Source organism: Mycetomoellerius zeteki, unplaced genomic scaffold (assembly GCF_001594055.1).
Source record: "Mycetomoellerius zeteki isolate Tzet28-1 unplaced genomic scaffold, Tzet1.0 scaffold122, whole genome shotgun sequence".
Taxonomy (NCBI): domain Eukaryota; kingdom Metazoa; phylum Arthropoda; class Insecta; order Hymenoptera; family Formicidae; genus Mycetomoellerius; species Mycetomoellerius zeteki.
Genome location: NW_017256147.1, coordinates 87,786 through 107,635, shown reverse-complemented (window position 1 = coordinate 107,635; position 19,850 = coordinate 87,786). Strand labels below are relative to the sequence as shown.

At 36.1% G+C, this 19,850-nt stretch overlaps 1 protein-coding gene across 2 annotated transcripts in view; it reads right to left on the bottom strand.

Moving 5' to 3' along the window:
* The window catches only part of Ddr (discoidin domain-containing receptor 2), a 78,155-nt gene that overhangs the window by 29,779 nt on the left and 28,526 nt on the right, over positions 1 to 19,850 (bottom strand). For both annotated transcript variants that reach the window (XM_018461404.1, XM_018461403.1), the window contains exons 4-8: positions 13,581 to 13,728; positions 11,242 to 11,421; positions 6,687 to 6,826; positions 5,616 to 5,823; positions 2,464 to 2,619 (exon numbers count right to left, since the gene is read on the bottom strand). In XM_018461404.1, coding sequence (XP_018316906.1) covers positions 2,464 to 2,619; positions 5,616 to 5,823; positions 6,687 to 6,826; positions 11,242 to 11,421; positions 13,581 to 13,728 — 832 coding nt within the window. The remainder of the gene's footprint in view (positions 1 to 2,463; positions 2,620 to 5,615; positions 5,824 to 6,686; positions 6,827 to 11,241; positions 11,422 to 13,580; positions 13,729 to 19,850) is intronic.

Below are 19,850 nucleotides of genomic sequence, written 5' to 3'. Positions count from 1 at the left end.
ATCTGTTGGTTAAAAGGCTAGTTTCAAATCCTTAGAAATTATATCAGTTTTGAGAAAAATTATATCAAAGAGGCCAAAAACGATTATTTGGATGACCAGTTTTCAAGACGTAGCACTGACAACTATTTTTTTTAATTTCATTAATACCACATGAAAATATCAACTTTTAGCTTTAAAATGCATTTTGGTTCATTTCTATATTTTTTTTTTTAAGATATAGAAATTTGAATATAATTCTTTTCTCGTTTAACATATAAACACTCTATCCAACAAATAAAGTTTTTAATCGAAAATAATTAGTTTTATTCATCTTATTACAATTGATAAACTTTTAGATAATCGCGACTGTTATTTTGAATCGAGCAAGTGGAATATCGATAGTAACGATAACTGTGCTGATAACAAAAGAATTTTCCATTAATAATATTTCGACGCTGCTTCCGCGCGTGTACGTGATAGCGGATTCACTCGTCCATGACGCTTGCATCAAGCAACACGACCTATCACCATAGATAATACCGCCGAGGTAACCTCACATAATGTACGATGGGACGATAATGATGATTGCGTTCATCACGAAGCTCGTAACTAGATCACGGTTGATCAGTGCCTGGCTGAACAAAAACAATATCCGCTGATGGCTTTCGTAGTTCACCGCAACAGTCTGATCATCGCTTGAGTATTTTATGAATCACTAAACGTATAAGAGAACAATCTAATAGTCACATGAAGACTTTTTTAAATTCTACGATCATTTGTATTCATAGTTTTCATATGGAATAATATCAAAATGAAAATATTAAATTTAATTTTTCTTTGAAATGGAGGATATTAAAGTCAATCGATCAATAAATAAAGTCAATCGATCAAAAAATAATTATCCAATAGCGAGAAAGGAAACACATTCATCTTAATATTTCTTTATAAGAGAAAGAGTTATTCACGCACAGATATCAAAACTAATTGTAAGCTGTAAACTTTATCTAACAAACTCTGATAAATTCTTCGTTTTTTCTCCAAATAAAAATATCAGAGAGAAGAGAGTTTAATTTTTCAGATAAAGATATATCTGCGACAAAAAAATTTCCATCTTGTTTCATGCTCTTTTTGAGTTTTCAACATTTCAGTCTCGTTTCTTTCGCAAACCAATTTTGGCATAATGTTGTAGAACACCAGCCGACAAGAAAGTATAATGTTATTCTTCCTAGTATATCGTTTGAATGTCTGTTCCATTACTTCGCAGATTATTACCCGCGTTGGCGCACATTTGTATCTTTCTGCGTGGTGTAATATGTAATGAGTATTAGGTATACGTCGCGCTTCAAGCGAGAAAACATAAATACCTCGTCCTGTTTTCTTGCGCTTTACCTTGGGCGAATTTAACAAGCGGACACGCAAAGAGCATTTCGCGCCAGCAATGTATACAAATACAAACCTACATTAAACGAGCACGCAAGCTTGAATCTAGCAATAGTTACGAAGAAATTTCAGCAATTTCAACATCGTCGCTGTGTGATCGAAAAATTTTGTGCTATGCAATGCGAGAAATGTCAGTAAGAAAAAAAAAAACGCAAATTAGTTCGATGTACAGCTTTGAGAATATTGAAATCAATTAGCATTAAAAGTTTCGTTAATGAATCTTGATCTTTTTAACGGTATTTCGATACCGCGTCTCGACATTTCAGTCAAAGAAAGTTAAAGAATTAATCAGGTTAATTGCGCGGCTTTTGTGAGAGTAAAAAAAGCATCCGTTCTATTGGTTAACAAACTCAGCGTAGCTAAGGAACAAAAGCGACCGCTCTTTTTCTTCCGTGACGTTTCTTTTGCAAGTAATCGAGAACGTCCCTGGGACTACTCGATGTACTTTTTTGCACAGTTCTTTCGAACTAACAGGGTTTTCTAACCCCATCGTCGCCGTTTTTCCATTAATTGCGGTGTAAGGACATCGCGTATCAGAAAAAGAAGATTTCGCTGAAGATGCAAGTTATTGGCTTTTTGACTATAATTACAATTAGAGTTTGTTCCGAATTTAGGATCAAACACAAATTATTTAATATATATTTCAGATTCCTTAATATTTTTATTTAATAAATTTTTACATCTCAAAAACGTGTATTTATGTCTGCGTTTATTTTTATTAGCTCAGTTTCAGATTAATTAAATTTGCAATATCTAATAATATTATTAGAAAACTACGTTAATTTTGTATTCGTTCATGAAATCTATAGAATTTCACGATTGACACGTATTATATAAAATATTCCAATTAACATTTTTTCATGTAAATATATGGCTAGTAATAATAATATTTTTTTTTTGACACAATTCTTTCGTGATATATCGAGTTCATTGTTATAAAACATGACAAGGGAAAAAAGCTCGGTGAAAAGAGCGTCAATTACGCGGAAAATTATGAACGTAGCTTACCGGTATAACAATGGAAAAATCGGATGGTAGACTTACAGGTGTTATCTTTGCTTTCCTCCTTATTAAAAGTAGCCTTCACTTCGTCTCTCTGTAGTGGACCCTCGTTATTTTGATAGGGGCTGCCGGTCGCCAGTACAATAGCGCTCTTGTTCTTCGCCTCCTCATCCTCGGTATTGTTCCATTCGGAGATAACTGTGCATTCAGGATTAGAGGTAATGAAATCCGCGCTCGTCAAGCTAATATTAAATGTTCAAGCGTAGAAAACATCTATATATATATGTCTATATATATATATGTGTGTGATATAGTGAGAAAAGCACCGTTGAAACTAACTGAACTAATTAATAACTCGGTAAATTTTGTGTTATAAAATTATCGATAATACACGACTAACTTAATAGTTGTTAGAAGCGAATCTAATTTTCGTAAAATTAGAGAGAAATATGCAATACTCGAAAATAAGTTGAATGTTCATCTTCTGACAATTTCTCATCGAATCGTACAAATGTCCTTCGTGGCCACGGTGTCGATGTAAAATTTCATTTGTATGTGGGATCGTTTTCTACGACATCGATCGTTTGAAAACGAACAAATATCGTGACCAGAATTTAATTCGTGTCACACGCAGCTGGAATTTCCCGTTAGGCAAACTGAAAATTAGTGCCGCGGCAGTTTATCGACTAATGGACCACCAGAAAATATTCCAATTTTCGAGTCGTTAGATGCGGTTTGTACACGCGATTTATAAAAAGAAAAATTAATCGAAATGGGACCCGAGCTTGCTTTCGGAGTTTTCGGCGCGGCGCGGTTCACTCGGTGGAAAACTCGATGCCGCGCTAAAGGGAGGAACGGGTAAGGGGAGTGATATATTTTCCTATCGATGACGCGGCTCAACGAAGCGTTTGTGCGATGTGAATACGAGTTATGTGGTATACAGGTGACGAGGAACATTGGTTCGCCTCTGGGCCGGTCGGTCCAACTTATCGCTCGTAGTCGAGGACGGGGAGCACCGGAGTACGTCGAATGATTAACGACATACCTACTCCCGCGGTTGGCCCTGGTGCAACGAAGCGACACGGAACTTTCGAAAGCTTGCATTACCAGAGACCGGCAGCTAAGTTCCGTCTCTCGGATCGTTTGAGACGGATTAAAAGAAATATTGGTGATCGATATGCGGTTTCGACGATGTTGGATTAAGGTAGCCATTGGGCAAGTTGCCGTAATAGTTGCGTTTTGCCGCTGCGGAACCACGGAATCGACCTTCTTGACCGAACTTGGGAGATTATACGGGAATACTGGTTTCACCATTGCTACGAAATACATTGTCTAATTGTAAGCTATATCACACTGCGATGAGAAATGCGCTTTTAATTCCTGAAAAAAATTTATGAACTTTTTCGTTTCTGAAAGTTACAGCGAACAGAAGAGATTACAGTTTTTATCCTAACTGTTTGTATTTGTATTTAAAGAACCTAAGACTCTTTCTTAAATAAGCTGCAGTCGTAATAGCTTTACAAATTCATAAATGTTTAACAAAGTTTCTTATACAATTCTAATTCAGAATATCCTGATTGTCTCTGTCGGTAGCGTATTTTTCGTTTTGTAATATTCCGTGTATGAATTATCTCCGATCTATATAAAAATTCAATTTCTATCAATTATTTTCTATTTTCCCACAGCAAACAAAACCATTGTTTCGAAAATAGCAAGAGATAGAAAAATGTTACACATATTGAGAACAATTAACAATCAATTAACAAATATATTGTTCTTGCTTGTGAGTTTGTAAAGAAGTTTGGAAAGTATGAATATATTGTTACTCGATACTTGATAATATATTGACATAACACATTAATAGGAAATTAAAGAAAAAATTATATTATGTTGAATGTCTTGAAAAAGACACGTACAATTTCGTACAAATAATTTTCAAAATGAAATACGTGCAAGTTTTATATGCCACTTGATATGGTGACAAAGAAAATCACTCGCTTCAGCGTTACGCTGCCGAAGTTATCTTTCTCGTGAAAGGAAAGAACAGCGCACTGAGAGAATGATTAACGACGGCTTCGCTCGTCTGGTTCGTGCAACATTCCGGCTTTTCGAGACAAAACTTTTTGAGAGTATATATTCGAATGTGTGTGTTTGTGTGTGTGTATGAATGTGTGTATGTATTTGTGTAGCAAGTAAGTTTCGTTTCCGGTTTGCGACCACGTGCTCTCATTCGCACAACGTGCCGTGGATACTTCTGCTTTTTGCTCTCCGCGGTGCTTTAAAGTCGAGCAAACAACAACGTAGGACTAAACGATTTGAGAAACTTTAAATGTTTCTCACGGTCTTTTCTTTGGAATACGATACTATTGTCCGAGCAATTCCGATAGTAAATATGTATAACTGCGACAGATATTTTCCTCCCTTAGCGATCATGTTATATTTATTGTTAAGATCTAAAGAAAATAAGAGTAAAATAGAAAAAGGGAGAAAGAATGTTGTTGAATTTATAAGCAGCAAAACTGTGTTTATGTATTGAAAAGTAATAAAGTATATTTCAATATATTTCCATTACATTTCTGAAATATTTCTTCCCGTTATACTTCTGTTAATCGATATTAAGTTTTTTTTTACATCCATTTTATATAGATATTTTAAATCAATGAAACTCTGGCAATAAATTTTAGAACAGCTTCTATGCAAAATAAGTTTATCTTATATCAATTTAATAATTGTTATACGTATCTATCGCGCGCATTTTTCTTGAAACTACCGTTGAAATAATTTTTCTCTCCGAGTTTCGTGCGCACGAGCTTCGAAACCATTTTCTTTCTACCGTCTGCAGTATCACCGTACTCATATCTTCGACGAAAGTATGTCACTTAAAATTGGAAATCGCGTTGGATCGCGCGCTCGTGAGACGCGATTCGAAACTATTCTATTTCTAGATTTCAATTTTCTGGACCGCCTACTTTGATTTTCCGTTTAACTAAAAGTGCGTCTATAAATGCGAGAGAGCCACGGGGTAAAAGGCGTATCGCTAGACAATGTTTTAGCTTCGCCATTACTCTCGGTCGTTTCGACGCGACGCGAGAAACGCGCGCGAGTGTTACCGAAAGAGTAACACCCAGGAGATAAATTTCGACTGCGCGTGGGATGGCAGGAGGGAGGAGACGGTGAATCGATCTTTCTCTTACCTGATTCGAAGATTACCTCGCTGAGCATGATCCACCGCGCGGCGAAGTAGAGCTGCAATTTTAGGAAGCGGCCGGCGCGCGAATGCAGCTTTATGGTGACCTCGCGCGCCTGTTCGAGCACTTGATCGGGTATATAAGAGAAATGGACAGGTTCGCCGATAAACTGGTTGCCACCTGTGCCGAGGTAGACCTTCGCGTACGAGAAAACCTGCGAAGATATCATAGAAATCATGCACGTGTGAGTACTTAGCGATAAGATGACCAACTCCTTAAGAAAAGAAAAATGGACATATAAAAAAATTCAATTCAAAAGTTATCGTAATTAGATTTTACGTAATTAGATAATAAACATTTTTAATAATTATTAATGGAACGCATGAACAATATTATATTATTATATTTGTAAATAATTAATAACACTTAATGCATAACATCACATACGTATAATATCTGCACAATAAAAATTATATCAAATTATGAGATCATATTATTTTTTGAAATTGTACTTTTCTACTGAATGTATTTTATGAATAATATTTGGGTTTTTAAATGAAAAATTGTGTTAGTTGAAAATTTATTTCACACTTATTATTTTCTTAAAAAAAGAATAAGTCATAATCATGTCTTTAATTTGGGACAAAATTTGGAACGTGTTGTAAAGTGGGACGAAAAGATAAAATTTGGGATTATTCCTCCTAATTTGGGACGGTTGGTCATCTTTCTTTACAGGAATGGAATCAAACGATTATGGACAATGTCCGAATGAAGAAAATAATCATGCATGATTGTATTGCTTCTTCGCTCCGAGGATGTTCATACCATTCATAAAGTATAGATACGGACGTATATGAAATATTGTTATATTATACGGCATTGAGAAATTCACTATCGATGAAGGTATTAAGCGAACAGACGGCGCTGCAAAAATCGCACTGTAAATCGTAAGGAAAATGTTTTTAAAACCGCGTAAAAGCACGGAAGCATCGGCAAAGATGTGATCGTGAAATTTACAGTAGTTCCTGGAGCTCGTAACTTCCGAAATAATACCGGTAACAGCGCGAATGGCGATACCTGCACGTCCTTCGTGAAGTAATTGTTCATGTGTAGGTGTATGGCAGTGAAGTTCCTCGAGTAGTCGAATTCGAAAGTTATTTCCACCGGACGTCCAAGCATGTTGGGTGTGTCGTTTCGCCAGCCGACCCATTCGTATCCTTGAACAAACGAATTATTTGTTATAGTACTTCACAGTTTTGGATCTTGAAAAAAAAAATCTGGAGTTGTGCCTCCTATTGTCATTAATTAAAATTATACGATTATAACCTGTTTTCACAATACAGTTAAAAGTTATCAAAAAGATTCTTAAATGAATTGATAAATCTCTTGGTAACCTTTAATCTTTAAGTAATCACACTGAAGAAAATACTGAATTTTAATGAATATTTATTTAAGTAGATATAAAAAGATTAAGTAGATTCTAAGTAAATATTTATTAAATGTAAACTTATATTTATTTGGTTATACAAGAACCATTAATTTAATTATCATATATTTTATTGAGTAAATGTTTATTTACTGAAAATAAAAATTTACTTAATATTATTTAAAGAAATATATATTAAAATTTAGCAAAAATTTTCAATGCATATATTGTGAAAACGGGTTTATAATGCTTTTGATTTTAAATTAATAAAATGTCGGGGATTACTGTTGAATTTATAGTGAGAAGACGAACTCTTTCGCCTATTTAAATCTCTTTTTAATAAAAGTTCCATTAAAATCAATTTACTAGTGAAAAATTAATTCCAGCATTGTGTATATTAATATATACATAATTTTACGTTAAATCTATGTGTTACGCTTTTTGATATTTAACAATAATAATTGAAGGTTTGTGTGTGTTATATTAAATTCATCTTTTACGCATGGAGAGAACGTATCCAATAAAAATTGTAACCTATATATGTCACGTAGAAAAGTTCCGATACACACGTTTTGAATTAAAAAAAAAAAGTTTTATGTTGCGGGTTGTATGATACGGTAAACCATTTATAGGTGCGGTGCACGCACCTATAAACAAGACAATAAAATCTGTAACGCGAATAGTGGACAATTCGCGCGTGACATCGAATTTATTTGAATGTAGCGTAAACGGAAAACATATGCATGGAAAACAAATATCTAACATTCCTATGGTAAATACATTTCATATATATATATCATGCATCAAATACATATATAATGAGAAATACTATGGTACCAATTTTAAAAAGTTACAACTTGTTAATGTTTAAATTCCAATTAGAGTTAAATAAATCACACAAAGTACTAACCAGAGAAAGAGCAGAAGTAAAAGATTTTATTTTTTCACTAAAAACCTAATAAAAACTGATTTTCAATGAGGTAATACTAAAAGAAGTTTCGTATAACTTAAAGTCTTTGGGGAAGTACCGTACTATGCTGCCGTTTTACAACGAAGATAATTTAATATAGATAACTCGGTAACTTAAATAATTTGCAAACACATGACCTTCGCAGTTTTCTTAGGATTTAAAGACGGATTTTCTTGTTATATAACGCTGCCAGAAACCGTACAAGAGTGTTCGCTTAATAGAATTTAAATTACCCGTTTCAGATTCGCAAGTTAAGCTTTCACGTGGGACTCGTATGCTTCCTCGAAACGTTAATTACGTTTCAAGTTTGTTTTCGTGCTTTCTATTCCTCTCGCTTCATTTCTCCTGGAAATGTTTCGCTTGGTCTATAGCAGCGCGAGAAGCGTGGTATGCGATACGGAAGAGTTTCGAGCTATGGAGCGGCTATGGCAGGTTATTGCTCGAGAGTCTCACCATTAGATCCCACTATATGAGTACATGTGGAAACACACGTGTCCCGCGGGAATATGCGGATTGAAAATGGACTGCAATAACCCTAAAGCCTGGCCGGCACGGTGTGTTATGCGTTTCTCAGAAACGCTCCTGTTACTTTCAACATTCGCTCCGAAATCTCTAGCTCCATCACATTTTTCTATTTGAATGTCTACATACAAACGTGGCTCATGTTATACTTGCCGGAATTAATAACGAAAAACAAGTTACGAAATTATGTTTTTGCGAAAAAATGTACTGCGGTATGATTTCTTGAATATTTGATAAATACTTTCTATTTAACTTTATATAGAAATTTTAGATATTTAATATTTAATATAATACCTCGCTGTATTTATTAACAGTACAATCTTTAAATATTCCTTCTCGTTTTTATATTTCTCTGTTTTTGTTTGGTATCAGTTTACATATTATAAAATGTAATAGATTCCAAGTTCTAATACTTTAGAAAAATATATAATTTCTGTAATTTTTAAAAATCGTTTCTTTACTTCTCCATGAAATCTCTGAAAAAGAAACGACACCACGAGATGGAAAGAAAAAAAAATAAAAGGGATCTTGTAGTTCCGAATCCGGTGTCGCGTCGTTCCTGCACTTTGGCATCGTCGCAAGGAAATCGTGGGTTCGTTGTAGCGACATAAGAATCTTAGAGTATATTAAAACTTACGAGAATTTCAATCACGCAGTTTGCATTGTGTGCCCGCACGCGACTTTGTGTTTGGATTCCTGTACGACAACTACTGCGATCGTCCCTTCCGTTTTCAACAATATACCGGGTCCACGCGGTGGCGTTATATCGCCCTGACCTATCCGCTTTCATACAACCCCCTTCCTCCCTTAATATCGTCCCTCGAGTAAATAGTTTCCAGTTTCCTGTCGTCGTCGCCTTCGGCCGCTATCTACCATCAATTCTGAACCTTCACGAGGATCGTAAGATAACCACGCTGGGCGAGTATATACCTTACCAACACCTTCGTTGGTTGATGATTTTCCCCTTTAAAGCGTTTCGGAGAAGACTATAGTTACGAGCATACAATGCTCGTAAACCAGAAATAAGGATGACCGCGAGTTGTCAACTATCACAAACGTTTCACCGATACTTCATACGAGGCAGAAGTTTGTTACGAGAACGTTATGATCGATATAGTTAATTATAGTAACATAAGTTTTCCACAGAAGAGTTTCTGTTATGATACTCCGAGAATACCTCGTAAAATCATAAATCGCGCGCGTTGTTGATTGCTTTTCACAAATTTTGGTTATACTCTAAAAATATGATTTATATCTATACATATGAATATATTTAATAAATAATTTCATACATATATTATAATTTTCTTCTTTTCACGCTGTTTGCGAATTCTCTCTTACATATTTTTGAAATGTTTTTAAAAACTTTCGAATGAAGGTGCTGGTGCAAATATCGATCTCGAGTGAAAAATTTGTTTCGACTGCAGAAATATCGGACGACGGCATTTCCTGGTTTAAAGAGAGTCGGGAGAAGTTGTACGCAGTTTTGCCAGGTTTAAAAGTTTAAGAAGGCGGAAGTACGACGGTGTATCCAAGTGTAGCAGCAGCGGTGGAGGGTGTCTCGTGGTATAAATGGAAAGACACAAATGTATCCAGAAGGCGAGTAAACAGCACCGACTGGTTGCAGCCTAGCTCGCGGTTCAATATAAATGTAAATTGGAACAGATTCGAGCGGGCGCTGTGAAACACGTTTGGCTCCGAAGCCCAAGCTCTTCCACTGGCCCTCTCGGCTTTTCTAGACTCTGCTGACCCTTTCGACTTTCTCGTTTACACACCTACACACCTGGAGTAGACCGACGGTAAAATTTCATTTTCATTCTGGCGTACACGCTTCGAAAACGGACGCATCTCGCATAGGCGACGACGAATATTGCGCTTGATCAATCGTTCGAAAAACCGTTTCCGTACACGAACACATCCTTCTCAATTAAATTTCGACGGTCATATGGTTTCCTGAATAAAATTCATGGATCCGTAGAATAGTTGCTATTGGTACCACACGATGAATTAGTTCCAGTCGGTATCGTGCGCGCATTGATCATTGCTTCATTAAATAAAAAAAAAAAACATTTCGGATTGATCAAATGCATCGAACAAATCGACCAGAAGGTAAGCATCCATAAAAAAGAAGGAATATATTGGCAAAGTAATGTGTGCTTTTGATACATAAAATCAAGCGAATAAAATACGTGTAAATTGAAAATTCATGAAATAACGAAGCGAATATGTTCGTTCTAAAGCGGAAGCTATCCGAGATATTTTAACAGAATTCTCGTCGCGCATTCACATATTTGAAATTATATGTGCTACGCTACGAGGAATGCATTTTATACATAACAGCTACGTACAGGATACTGATGTAGTGTTTTAACATTATTCAAGATACGCTTTGTGCACGGTTTTATTTCATTACTTTCTTATTTCACCGCGTGCATTAATAATAGTGTGAAGCGTCCTGAAACAAGAGCGTAATCGTTCGAAGAGGCGCGTGTAGTCCGTGTTACAAAATTACAACAGGAGTTACGGGGCCGCGAGCCGCCATTTAGTCCGGAGAAAGAAGTTAACGAGTAAGATAGCGTGAGATACCGATAGATTAAGAAGACTAGACAGTTGGCGGGCAGGGTATCTCGCGGAGACGGCTCTATCACGTTAATCTAGACACGATCTAGCGCCGGCGCTAATCTCATTCCAACACGAAGCAGTCCGTGCCTTACCCTTTCCGTTACCGCTGACGTCCAATCTGAAGTTGTCGGGACCCTTTTGCCCGTCGACAAGTTGACCAAGTCCCCCGGAGAGGTAACCCGCTTCTTCGCGGCCGTCGTACGTCCTGTCGGAAAGGTCAACCTCGGAACCCCTCTTGATTCCTTGGGGCATGGAATACGAAACGAGACCCTCTGGAAGAATAAGAAGAAACCGGATATAAAGAATATATAAGCTTCTGAACTATGCATCATCACGTTACTACGTGGTCGGGCCATGAACGTTTTCTCCCGACAGTACGTGATAAGATTGCGGACGGTTACGGGTAAAGCGCACGTCGTCGGGAAGAAGTAACGAGGGTCAACATTTTTAATCTCGGTGCACTGAGGATTACCGGGATCGATCTAAAGCGCTGTCACGCAATAACTAGACTAGAACTTCGTGCTGTGATGCGGATCTCACCGATCACGACGTCGAGTTCTCTTTCGTTCCGCAACGTATCGCACAGTTTTCGTTAAAAATGCGACGAAGCAAGCGACTTATGTCAGAGCAAAATGTACTCCTAGACTGTCAGGCGTCAATAAGCACGAATGAGTTACACGGTTTGGTACTTGGGAGGAAAATGTCGCGTCGCTTCCTCATACCAATCGAGTATTTTTCCGTTCAATGGCGTTCAAATTGTTTTCACAAATTTCAATATGAAATATGTGTACGAGATATACTTCTCTGGCACACTTTGCAATGTTTACGTGAAATAGTTGAAAAAGACCGTTTTGATTAAAGCACCGATAGAATGAAAAATCAATTCCATTTGCACAGCTTTTTCATCGATGAGACCGGAAATAATACAGTATCGATTGTAACCATCTATTTGTTTATTGTATTTATTGTAACCATTTTGTAGTTTTGTTACAGTTGATGACAATAATGATAAAGCCTTTGTCAAATGTAGAAAGTGTCTCATTACGATAATTGTAGAATATAATTCTATGTCTTCTCTCTTCTATATATCTTCCTTCTGTCATTTGCATGGTTACGATCCTTACTCGGTAATGGCCTGAACGTTTGCTAATGCCATTCGTAAGTCACAATTTATTTTGCAAGTCAATATTATTGGCAGCCGCTGTAATTGTGCGTTTAAACGATATAACGATGGCCGGGGCTATGCGGATGGCACAGTTAGCGGCTGCCGCATAGTTCGTCGTGGTTGGATTAATGTAGACGCAGCTGTGGCTCACGGCCCACGGTGATCGTAAATCTATGTTAATCTCAGATTCAGGAGAGACTGACACGTTACATCGGCGTCTTGTCAGATAGTCAGCGAAGGTTGACGAAAATTCAAGTTCAAAATCTCGTGGCGAACAAAATGCGAATTAATTACATGCGTTTCAATTCATCATATGTCTTCATAAATAAACGATATTAAATAACACTAATAACATTATTAAGATAGATAGATATCGTTATTTATCATGTGCTTCAGGATAGAATCCTCTAATTCGCCTCAACGACATATTTCAAGTGCTACATAGATTAAAAAAGAACAGTAATTACCTAATGATCCAAGTACAATAAAAAGAACAACAAAAAGAAAAAATTAAAGAGATATAAAAATATATATAAGATTTTCTTATTGTGGACAAGTTTGAAGTTTCGTGAACACAGACGAAAATAAAGATCTTGAACTTTACAGCTAAATCTGTATCTGTCGAATTCTGGTACCGTATAAAAATTTCCGTCGTGTTCTTTTTTGGTATATCTATTCTGGTTCCAACCACTAGACTAAAGTACAAATCTAAGTTATTGTTGAGGTTGCGGTCTCTCGTCAGGTAGTTCCAGGAAAGTCGACTACGAAACCAATGTAAAATATAAAATGCATGATGACACGCAAGCGATTCCAAAGGGATTTCTACCGCTTGTTTTCAATTTTATTTTCATAAGTGTTAAGTGTGGTAGTGCAGGTGTTGATGAAATCATATAATTGACTTTACTTATATATAGCGTGAAATTCATTTGTCACGGTAGCTGTTAACACGAAAGAGTAACGACTCTAATTTGATAAAAAAATATTAAATTATATTTTTTTACATTTCGAATAATTTTATATATTGCATCACCATTTTGCGTGCAGCGTGTTAGTGGTAAAATTTTTTCAGATCGGGCTGTAATATTTTTTCATTTATTTTCAAACAGTTAAAATTGCAATAAAAAATATATGACAAACATTATGAGTTGAAATATATTGATTCGAATATATTTTCGTCGCCTGCAAGCGAAGTGAACGGCAAGCTTGCAAATGAATAGATGATGGGGAAACATGATAAAAAGGAATATGTCCACATATTTCACTCACCTGTCCATGAACAGCCGTAAAGCTCTACGCGCATACATACTGTACGCATATGAGAGGTGTAAGGGATAAAACGGATTTTTGTTGCGATTATAGCTGGATCGAAGATTTGTTCCTCCTCCGAATATGGATTATTATTGCCTACCAAAAGCTGCAACAAAAAAGAACAATACAATTGTTAATACGCCGTATATAGACAAAAATGATCACGACAAAGGGAAGACAAGAAAAATATGGTATCGTTACCGAGAAAAGCTGCAATTTGTATTCAACAATTTGTATCACTGTTACATACGATACTTTTGCTGAAACGAGGGATTTTTATGTTATCATGTATACACAATGGAGACGCACGGTGAAATAGTTAACTTTAGTCACACCCAGACATTTCTATTCCGGTTGAAAAGCAGGAAAAAAACAAACGCACATTTCATAGCATCTGGTATAGAATCTGTTTTTTACACTACGTATTTTTTTTTAGTTTATTATTCAGAGTATCGCGAATTTTTTATACTATACAATTTTCCAAAAGATGGTATTGAAAAAAAAACACGGTTTTAATTCTATCGCTACACGGACTACGTATATTTTTGAATACTTTAACAGTAGCATTTTTTTTTTCAAAATCTACTCTGCTGTTAGTTTAAAAAAATGCAATTTTAATTTCACATATGATTTGAGACATGTCAAAATGTCTTTAGTTCGATGTCGTAAGTTGAATTTGAAGGAAGATAACGTCATGATTTGTTCATGACGATGCATGAGAACACGTGCAACGCGTAACGGTTGCGTTTAGGTATAAGGCTGTCCGATGTTCATTGGAATGTGTTTACAGCACTAAGAACGAATCTCACGGGCCGGAAGCGCCATTTTCCGGATCCGATTAGTAAACAATGGTCCGTCGTGAACCTCCTCTAAATGTAAATGCAAGCGTTAAATCTAGCTTGGAAGCACAGGCCTCCCTTTCCTCTCTTCTCTGTGTGCCGTATACACATTCGCGTCCCGCATGTCGTATCGCGTCGCAGAGACGTACACAGGTCGTCGCCATCGACGAACATGAAATTAACATTGAAATACGAACGTCAGGGCGCGTCCGAGGATCACATCAAGCTCGTCGATAGAATCGGCCAGGTTGTTTGAGAAACAAGGTCTTAAATTCGACATACGTATATTAGCACGTGTACTGATAGACATGTTAGGGATAATAATATACTGTATCTGCACCCATGTTCGCTTGGAGCTATGTAATTCAGTAGCTATGTCTGTATCCTGTTCTGTTTTGCATTCTGAGCATTTGGACGGATTAGCGGTTCTCATCTCCCGTTATATTCGCGTCGTAAAATTTTATCTGTAATTACAAGCTTATCTCAGCAGCCTAATGATAATACGCGCAACGAATGGATAATATTATTAAATAACATAGTTGTGAACTGTAAAGGAGATATTATCTATGATAATATATCATTTTATCAATCGTCATTAATATTTGTCTTAGAGAATTATCTGATTTTTTTCTCCTTCCCTGCGTTACGGTAAGAGATTGACGATTACAGTAAAGGTTTTTTAAACTCAGCTAGTCAGAAGATTGATCTTTACAAATTAATGCATTTGTTTTTATATCATACTTTACAAAATAGAACAGATTGAGCTTGATAGCTGTTCTAACGATCATTTATATTAAGTTTCATATGCTCTTGAGAAGATTGCTAACACCTTCTTATTTTTCTTATGCTCTGCAATATATTAGATCAAAACAGAAATACATAGTACTACGAACTTCAAAATTCAAGCATCTGTAACTTCGTTAAAAATAAACAAAATTTAAATTTAAAAAAAAAAAGGTTTTAAAGTTTAATATCTTTACTTTCGAAAGATTACTATGTGTCTTTCAGGTTTTGTAAGTTTGATAATTTTTACATGTAGAAAACTACGAATCGGGAAATTTTCTTCTCACTTTGTGAGCCTATCACGCCTAAAAAAACTTGCGACAATTTTCGACTTTTTAACGTGAAAGCTTAGTTTCCCTTATAAAATCGTTTTTTAAACATGGTCCTAAAATTTTGTTACTTATCATGGATTAGTTATCATGGATTAAATAAAAGGAATATTTTGACTTTGATTGCTCATAACTCCATTAAAAATCATCAAACCGCAATTTAAAAAACAGATTAAAAAAAGCTGAAATTTTGCTCTGTCAAATAATATAATTGTCAAATTTTTTTTTAATATAGAGACATGATATAAATGAAATAGTAACTCTTGTACCAACATATATCAATGTATTGTCTATCATTCACGTTAGTACAAAGTAATCTGTATCTCTGTATAGATTATAGAATCGTGTAGAGAGCGAACATGACACGTTGGATCGTCCAAACACGCTGACCGTCGTCATCCCAGAGAGCAACGAGATCTACGTTGAAATATGAATATTCGCTAGTCATGTTTCTCTCTCCCTCCCTCCCTCCCTCTCTCTCTCTCTCTCTCTCTCTCTCTCTCTCTCTCTCTACCGAAAACCGAGTGCGATCTAAACACCGTGCACAAGCGGAGTAGATATGACACAAACGCTAATATGCTCTATACATAGAAACGGACCGTGGCTCGAGCTGGACATCAGCGACCATTGGCCTTTGCTTTGATTTGTGTTACCGGCGGTGCCGCGATTAGAATTTCTAACCAGGAATCTGTTATTTCGCGTTAATCGTATAAAGTACAGTATCTGATGTCCATAGTTGCCGAGTAAAGGTCGAAACTCAGAATATCCGAGCTAGTAGAGTTTCGTTTTGGAGTTACAGAATATAATATAGTGTATTTCATATATATATATTTCGATTTTTTGTAATTATTCACTCTTTCTTTATTCATTTTTATATATGCACAGCTTGCGTTCTTTTTTATTGAATAGAGCAGAGACTACAGATTAATAGAAGTATTATGTAAAACACAAATATAATAAAAGTAGAATATAAATTAAAAAATAAAATAGAACTTCTAAAATTAATTTAAATTTATCTGAATACAATTGTTACATGCGCTATCAAATGAGCAATACTTAATATTAGCAGAATTGTGAGATTAATACGTTTATAGAAGATATAGAAAGTTCGCAGCTGTAAATGGTAAACGGGCCACGAAGTTGTAAACGGCACGCAAATGGAACGTGCCTCTTCAACGGTGGGCCGCAATGGTGGAGTGGAGTTTCCGCTATATCGGCCGTCTCGAAACGACCGACCGCGGATGCATTACAACTGCAACTGCAACGTGCTGGAATACAAGCCAGACCGGGGTCTACGCGATAGGAATAATTAATACACCTATATATAAGGACCGCCACGGGGTAAGAGACGCTTCTACGATATCGTCTTACCGACACATAAAATTGATGTCTACGCTAGCGGCAAGTAGAATCTCCTTCTGAACGCTTTGCCAGAGTCTATAATTTGTCGGCACGAAGCTGAGAATAGTTTCGATTATAGACATCACCATATCTAAGTGACATTTCTGATAATATATCTATGAATAATTGAGGGATGTATGAATAATATATTTATACAATAATCTCCATTGATATTAAACTTTACTTCTTTTTATATTATATATATACTTCTATTTCCTTTTATATTATATACATAATGGTTACGTACAGTTTTTAATTTTTAGTTATCATTAGTCATTAAAAAAAATTTTGAAATAATAGATAAAGGTTGCACATTTTCTGTATAAATTGAGTTAAAAATGATACTGTTAAAAATTTATTTGCTTGTTTATCGTGGAAAATGATTTTCGTGTTTTTCGCGAAAATATTGCTGGCCATATCGAAATATGTTTTTAATAACTGTTGCGATTTTGTTCGCATATGGCGATTATTACATATAATCGAAGATAAAAATTGCGCGGTGTTGTGACGCTTATTGTCAAAACCCCAAAAGTACTTCATTCGTAGTACCGAATAATGCGATTGTGAAGTGACAGCTGTAAAAAATGTTAACGGCCGATGTAGGAATTTTACGGGATTTCACGCTGTTATGATTATACATATATGTATATTAAATTCCATGCGTAGTGCTTTTTAATTTCAGTACATTTCGGCGTTAAAATTCGTATCGTATTACGATACAATACATGGATGGACTTTAACGGTGTTTTTTTTTTATATTCGTACAATTAATGTTATCGATTTCGTTTATATCGCAGGACAGTCGACCTCGTTTCACTTCAGTAATAAAAAGTCTCGCACCTTATCTTGGGATCTCCTTCCATTATAAGCACAAAGAAATAGTTCTCAGGAGAGAACTTGAGAAGGTTAGTCGGTCGATCGAACGTATTTCGGTGCAAGACAACGAAAGAAGGAAAGTTATGTTACGCTTGCGCATTTATAACCACCTTATCTCTTGTCATTGCTTTGTTTTAAACCCGACCGTACCATGTACTTTAAAACAATTATAGGTATATTTTGCAACCAACAATCTCTTAAAAGTATAATTTCCCACATAAAAGAAAATTTTTCCATTTACTCCCACAGTTTTTTAATATGCGTCGTAATCACTCCACACAAATCGTCGTAATTTTCTCTGACTATTAGAAAAATTGCTCTGGTAAAATAACAGAAATGTTAATTATTATTGTATTTCAAGTTTTCGAAAACGATTAATATAACGATAATTTTACCTATTTATCTAAACAATACACAACTTTGTACATAATTAGAGTACTATACAAAAAAAAAAACAAGAGTAGGCATTTGTAATTACATCGTGTTACTTTCAATCTTAACATATTACATCGTATCATCGATCGAAAATTGACATAGAATTACTATTAGAATCAATGATACTAACTTAAGATGGCTTTCATTAGCTTGTCGAGGTCAGAAGGTTGAAGGCAGCTAACTCGGGCAGATGGATCGTCTTGCGGAGGCGAAAAAGCGAAACGGGCTTACGCCGCGCGTCCTATTTCCGTTCGCCCGGCATGTAGGCAATTACTTCCCCAGGGCGCCCTCGTGGAAAGGAGACCGCCTCTAATCTGTTTGTGGCCGAAACCAGGCTTTCTGTATTCCTCTAATGAAGACTGTTTCATTTTAATGCCTTTAATTTTACACCAAACAATCGTATTTTGTGCCGCTTCATTAATATCAATATGCGAAGTCATTGCTATTGTTTTCGCATATTCATTTTCTTCGTAATGTTGAAATGTGGGTTTTTATTATAATCCCATCTGATTAGATCAGACAGATGCTTGAATTATTAGATAAATTTTCTTTCAGTAATCGCTGGACGTCTCATTAACCATATAGAATTACCATGACTTGCAACATTGCGGCGACGCATACCCCGCATTCTAATCTGTCTGTAACTGACATTAGATTCTCTAATACTCTACTAACGAACAAGTGTTTAATTGTAACATCCCTAATTTAAGCAGGAAGGAACCCTCCTCTGCCGGTTAATACTAATTAATTTAATGTCAATTAAAATAGGATCTTCTCTACTAAGCGTGTTACTCCGACTGCACTATTAAAATACGATTTAGCGGAAATGGTCTAATAAAATTAACATTACTACACATAGTGTACAAATTATGTAGGCACAATTACAGCAACATTGTACACATCCGAGGAACTGGAGGCACCCTATGTACCTAATCCGTCCATGAGTAAACAAAATTGGCAGAACCAATTTCTCTTTCTCTTCTTCTTCTTCTTCTTCTCTCTCTCTCTCTCTCCCTCTCTCTCTCTCTCTCTCTCTCTCTCTCTCTCTCTCTCTCTCTCTCTCGTGTAAGTGAATGCTTCAACCAATATAAAATCGAGGAAACAAACCCCCTAAATAGTAAGAAGAAGGAGAGTCGACCCTTTTCGTCCGCCGGTCTGAGTGCTCTCATCCGGATTGAAACGCTCTTCTATCGAGACCGGATTTCTAACGAGGCTAGTAAAGAGAGGGACAGAGGAAAAGAGATTGGTGTTGTATAAAGAGAAGGAGAACACGTACAATGTAACCGTGGAAAATTGTCGCCGGTTCATGCGGTAATCCGCTAATAGCATGTCCGCGTACGACTGTATGTACCGATAATCCATAATCCATCGATAGCAGGTAGAACCAATGTGCATATGTCCACATGGTGGGGAATATATGTTTTATCTGCACATATTTATGCCATACCTGCGCGGATTAAGAGCAGTTTTATGGCGACCTTCCATCTACGGCTATCGATTATTGAATTTCTATGAAAAATGGCAAAGAGAAGCAAACCAGATAGATATGTATACATGTAAGAGCT